Source organism: Echinops telfairi, unplaced genomic scaffold (assembly GCF_000313985.2).
Source record: "Echinops telfairi isolate 266 unplaced genomic scaffold, ASM31398v2 ScPeMD7_2;HRSCAF=8, whole genome shotgun sequence".
Taxonomy (NCBI): Eukaryota; Metazoa; Chordata; class Mammalia; order Afrosoricida; family Tenrecidae; genus Echinops; species Echinops telfairi.
Window position 1 is genome coordinate 13,783,810 of NW_022103898.1, and position 5,566 is coordinate 13,789,375.

At 59.8% G+C, this 5,566-nt stretch overlaps 1 protein-coding gene across 1 annotated transcript in view; it reads right to left on the minus strand.

The window, feature by feature from the left end:
• Window positions 1-5,566, minus strand: part of NCF4 (neutrophil cytosolic factor 4) — a 16,473-nt gene that overhangs the window by 9,400 nt on the left and 1,507 nt on the right. The window contains 2 exon segments of the mRNA XM_004700305.2: window positions 910-1,139; window positions 1,701-1,785. Coding sequence (XP_004700362.1) covers window positions 910-1,139; window positions 1,701-1,785 — 315 coding nt within the window.

The window sequence follows — 5,566 nt, forward strand, 5'->3', positions numbered from 1 at the left end:
GGTCCCCAGGTAGGCAGGAGCCCAGACTAGAGGCCTAAGCGGCAGAGATGGCGCGGGCTGCAGGGAAGCTATTCTATGGGCGGGGAGTTGCCGAGAGAACCCACTGGGGCCCGGCTCTGCTGGCGTGGTGTGGGTGAAGGTGGAGGCACCGTGTCCGTTGGTTGAGAAGGAGCAACAAGAGGCAGCGCTGGTGGTGGCCTGGGGACACGTGGGACTGCCTGCTGCCAAGTCGGCAGTTTGAAACCGCCAGCCAGCAGATCCAAGGGGAAAGGCGGGGCTGTCAACTCCCGTGAAGAGTTCACCGTTTCGAAACCCACAGGGGCAGTTCTGCCCTGTCCTGTAGGGTCGCCGCGAGTCAGAATAGGCTGGAAGGCAGTGAGTTTCGGGTTTGGAGAGGTGGGGCTTGGGGCTTGAAGAAGGGGGTTGTGTCCTCCTGTGGGGACCGAGAGGCAGGGGCTGTAGGGACCACAGGCTGGGGACTCTCCATGGGGCCCACTGGGACCTTGTTGGGGAGGAAGGACAGGAGGCAAGGAAGCTGAGGTGCAACCCACCCCCCACCCCGCCCCTGGTGTCCTGGGGAGCAGGGAGGACCACAGGGGCCTGGTGGCAACTGAGACTGCACAGCACAAGAGAGGGGCTTTATGGAAGCAGGCTGTGGGCCTGGGGGAAATCCTTGTGTATAAAGTGAGAAAGACAGGACTCCTGTCTTCGGGGCTGACAGCCTCAACACTGTGGTCTCGGTGGTGGGGGGTGGCAGAAGCAGGGTGGTCTTGCAGGCCACCACAAGATCTGGGAGGGCAGAGCGCTAGAGGTCCAGGGAGCAGGGTGACCACATAGCCAGGGGCAGGCAGCCCCGCCCCGGTCAGGAGGAGCCAGGGACCCAAGGAACGGGGCTCACAAGGACCTGACCGGGAGAACCAGCCGATGGCAGCTGGACTAGCTTTGCCCTGGGCCAGCGGGCGCCGGCTCCGAGTTGGCCGCCTACCTGGGAGGACAGGAAGGGTGCACGAGAAGGAGTTGGTCTTGTTCTCAGGCCCGAACCGCTCCTCCAGCTTCGTCTGCAAGGCGTAGAACTGGCGGTACCGGCGGTAGATGAGGTACTTGGTTCCCCCTTTCGTCTTCACCTCAATGACAAAAACCTAGAGGGGGCAGAGGCGGGGCGAAAGGACAGCGGTGCAGGTTCAGAGGTCAGGTGGGTGGAAGAGGTTCAGAGGTCAGGTGGGTGGAGCAGGTTCAGAGGTCAGGTGGGTGGAACAGGTTCCCTCCCCCTCGGTACTCAGACATTTGGGGCTGAGTCCTCCCTGGTCACGGGGCTGTCCTGTACACTATAGGGTGGTTAGCGGCATCCCTGAACTCTGTCTCCTAAATGCTGGTGACAACTCAGACATTTGGGGCTGAGTCCTCCCTGGTCATGGGGCTGTCCTGTGCACCATAGGGTGGTTAGCGGCATCCCTGAACTCTGCCCCCTAAATGCTGGTGACAACCAGCCATGCTGCCTATTAACCGTCCCTGGCTGTGAGTGTGGGTGTGGGTGTGGGTAAGGGAGGGGCAGGATCGCCTGCGTTGGGAGGCACCAGGATAGAGTTTAAGAAGTGAGAGTGTTGGATGCTCAGAGGTCGGTCAGACAGTGAAGGTTCAGAGGTCAGAGGGCGAAGGCCCAGGGGTCAGAGGGTGAATGAAGGTCCAAGGGTCACTCTTACAAAGTGGCTAGTGAAGCCTCGCTTCTCTTCGATGTCGGCGATGTTGGCTGAGATGGGGACGTCATCAGGGAGCTGCTCAAAGTCGCTGAGGAGAGGCAGGGGTGGACAGAGGAAAATCAATGCCGGCAGCATCCTGGTGTGCTCCGGGGGCTTGTGGGTGGCCTCCGTGTGCACAGCCACCCAATGATGGCATCCAGCCTGGCACCCATTCAGCACCCCTCCCTTTGCTGGCCAGCACTGGGGAGACGCGAGAAGTGGGGCCCAGCACGGCCCCCAAGGGAGTGGGATTGGGAGATGGCCCACACGTGGAAAACCGACTCTCATTGGCAGATACCACTTTTCCACTGCCTGAGCCCCTCAGGCCTCCCTCTCCTCCCTGCCAGTTCCCAGCCAGTGTGGTCCCGGTCCTGGTCCTGGGGGAGACTTTGAAGCCAGATCTAGCAGGTCGCTCAGGAGCTCACCCACAGGAGGTTGTGAGAACCCTTCCAGGCACTGGGGACAGCACAGGCCGAGGGTCTGGGCCGGGCAAGTGTCTGAAGAGTGGGCTGCTGTAAGCCTGACTGGAGCTGGGGATCTGAGTCTGACCAGGCGGAGGAGGAGGAGGAGGAAACCCTGAATGCCGTCTGAACTGAGGGGCTTCTGGAAGAACAAGGAGCTGCTCAGGGCTGGGCATGGAACGGAAGCAGCAATAGTGACTAGAGGCAGCCTTGCAGGAAGGAGAGAGGGGCCGAGACTAGGGGGCATTGGGGGTCACTGAGAGTTGATTTGGGGTCAGCTGGGAGGGGAGGAGGCATGGATCCAAGGGACACTGTTAACACTTAGTGTGCCCCCGCTTCTGCTGCACTAACTGAGCTGCACACTTGCTCAAGGGGGCCCACAGGCCTCACCCACGCTGAGTCAAGCACACTCCCATTCTGGATCCCCAGCCTTCTTTGCAGCTAGCGGGAGCCATGTGATCCATTCAATGAGCCCTAAAAGCGTTTGATTTCCTGATCCAGGCCCCTCCCCTTCTCCGTCAAAGTAGAAGCAGCAACTGGGCCTGCGCGGCCCTATTGCAAAGGCCCGGTTTGCACAAGGCGCAAACATGAGGACCAGAGGAGTCTCTGGGATGCTGGCCTTGAAGTCACCGAGCGGTGGAAACAGCTGGGGTGCCCCTCGGAATGTCTCGTTAGACAGCAGTTCTCAACCTGTGGGTCACGACCCCTTTGGGGTGGAACGACCCTTTCACAGGGGCCGCCTGATTCATAACAGTAGCAATATTACAGTTAGAAAGTAACAATGAAAATAATGTTATGGTTGGGGGGGGGGTCACCACCACATGAGGAGCTGTATGAAAGGGTCGTGGCAGGAGGAAGGTGGAGGACCCCTGGGTGAGATGATGAAATAGCTCCCCATTGATTCCTGTACTCACTCAAAGTCACTGCTATTGAGTTTATTCTGATTCTCAGCGACCCTGCAGGACAGGGTGGAACTGCCCCTGTGGGTTTCGGAGACTGAAATCTTTACAGGACTAGAAAGCCTCCCCTTTCTCCCAAGGGGGTGGCTGCTGACTTTGAACTGCCAACCTTGTGGCTGGCAGCCTCACAGGCAGCCCGCTAGGCCACCAGGGCTTCACTCATTCCCTGCAGTCAGCTGCATCTACAATAGGCACACAACCAACACAGGAGGCCTTTCTGAGCTGTGTGACCAGTGGAGCCGGGGGACCGTGAGGAAGTGGGGGTGGAAACAGGGGCATATCTGGTGATGCCCAGGCCCCTGACCAGGATGGGAGGCAAGGGAGAGAATGTGGTTGGTGGGCTCAGTTTTGCCTTCTGGGCCCCCAGGTCCATGTGCTGCAGGGAGCTGTGTGCAGCCTTGGAGCTTGGTAGGATTGGCGCATAAAGAACCGCCGCTTGTGGCTGAAGCAGCCTTGGTGGCACAGTGGTTAAGTTCTCGGCTGCCAAGAGAAAGCTTGGAGGTTGGACCCCACCAGCTGCACCATGGGAGAAAGCTGAGGCTGTCTGCTTCCGTGAAGTGCAGCCCTGGAAACCCCATGCAGGGGCAGGGGACGGTTCCATCCTCTCCTGTGGCCATCTACCTGCGGGCAGCGGGTGATGGGCTGCATGTGGCTGCAGCTGAGGCCTCCAGGGAAGAGCAGGGAAAGGGGGGGGCGGGGGAGAGAGAGAAAGGGAGCCTGAGAAGGAGGAACACAGGAGTCAGGGAGTCCAGCCACTTGTCTCCAGATGAGGAAGGAAGAAGCAGTGTGGACACTTCTGCAGCAGCGATGGGGAAACAGGGTGTAGGCAAGGGGCCACCACCCAGCCTCTGAGCTTGCAGAACCTCCTGGAGATCCACTCAAGGCTTCCAGAAACATCCAGTCCCAGGCCACACCTCTCACAGGGCTCGGCTCTTGCCAGGCCTCAGGATGCTACCCCTGGGAGGGGACTCTGGGTGGCCAGGGATGAGCCCCCCCCTCCCCAGAGCCTCTGGCAAGTTCCCCATATGTGGCCAAGGATGACACTTCGGGACAGGCTCCCTCCCCTGCTCTCTCCCTGCGGCCAGGGGGCACCTATCTCTGTAACTTGATGGGGGAGGGCGGGGGTGGGGGGGCGAGGCAGGAAGGGGCCAGAAGGCAGAAGCACCCCAACCGACCAAGGAAGAAGCAGGTTGGCTAACGTTTCCTGAGAGCACACCCGTCCCAGGCCCTCCGTCAAGACAGGGCTGCCTGGTTACAGGTGAGGAAACTGAGGCACGGAAATATGAACTCGTCAAGATCTGAACCCCAGCCGTCTAGCAGGGGGGCCCTGGGGGCATTGTGGTCACACCTTGGGCTGCCAACCCACTGCAGAATCAGCAGTTCAAAACCACCAGCAGGTCTACAAGAGCAAGGCGAGGCCTTCTGTTCCCGTGAACAGTCACAGTCCCGGGAATCGCGCAGGGGCAGTTTCACCCTATCCTAGAGGGTCGCTGCGCGTCAGAACTGACTGGATGACAGCAAGCCTGTTTGTTTGTCTGAGTCTGGCCCCATCCACTGTGCTCTCAACCCGGCTGGGCTCCCTCGTTCAGAGGCTCCCTGCATGGACAGGACGGATACCCGCCTGCCCTCCTCTGCCTCCGTTTCCCCATCTGAAGTACTAGCAATAAGAGCGAAACTTAGGTAGCACCCACTGTCTGGCCTTCTTCAACCAGATGGATGGACACAATGCCTGCAGCAGGCACAGGTGTAGGAACAATGGTGAGGGTGACCCCGGACCGGGCAGTGTTTTGTTCTGTTGGGCCAGGGCCGCTGTGGGTCGGAACCGACTTGGTGGCCCCTAACTACGACATTGTTCTCAGCACATCCAGACAGGGCCTTCCGGAAGCTCACCACGAGTCAGACAGGAAACAGACCCGTGTCGTTGCTGCTGCGATTAGCTGCTGTCCCGTCCATCCCTGTCCCACGGTGGCGCCGTGCGCAGCACAGCAGAATGCTGCCATTCCCATGGTCAGCTGTGGGCTGGACCGGGTTTCCGTGGCCTGATTTCCAGAAGTCCATCTCTGGGCCTTTCTTCCCAGTCCATCTTAGTCTGGATGCTCCGTTGACACCTGGACCTGGATTGTCGCAACACGCAGCCTCCCGGGAGGGAGGTGGGGGTCACACACAAAGTGCCTTGACTAGGAATGGAAGCCGAGGAAGCCGAGGGGGGAAATTCCATCATTCGAGCATCCCCCTGCCAATGCCCCCAAGCAAGCCATCTTCGTATTGCTCCGGGCCCAGAAAGAAAAGCAACAACGGGGAGCCTGGCAATTCCACCCCCTCCAAGAATCAAGCCGGTGGTTTTGAACTGCTGACTTGGTAGTTAGTTGACAGCCCGAGGTGTAACCACGATGCCACCAGATCCACCCCC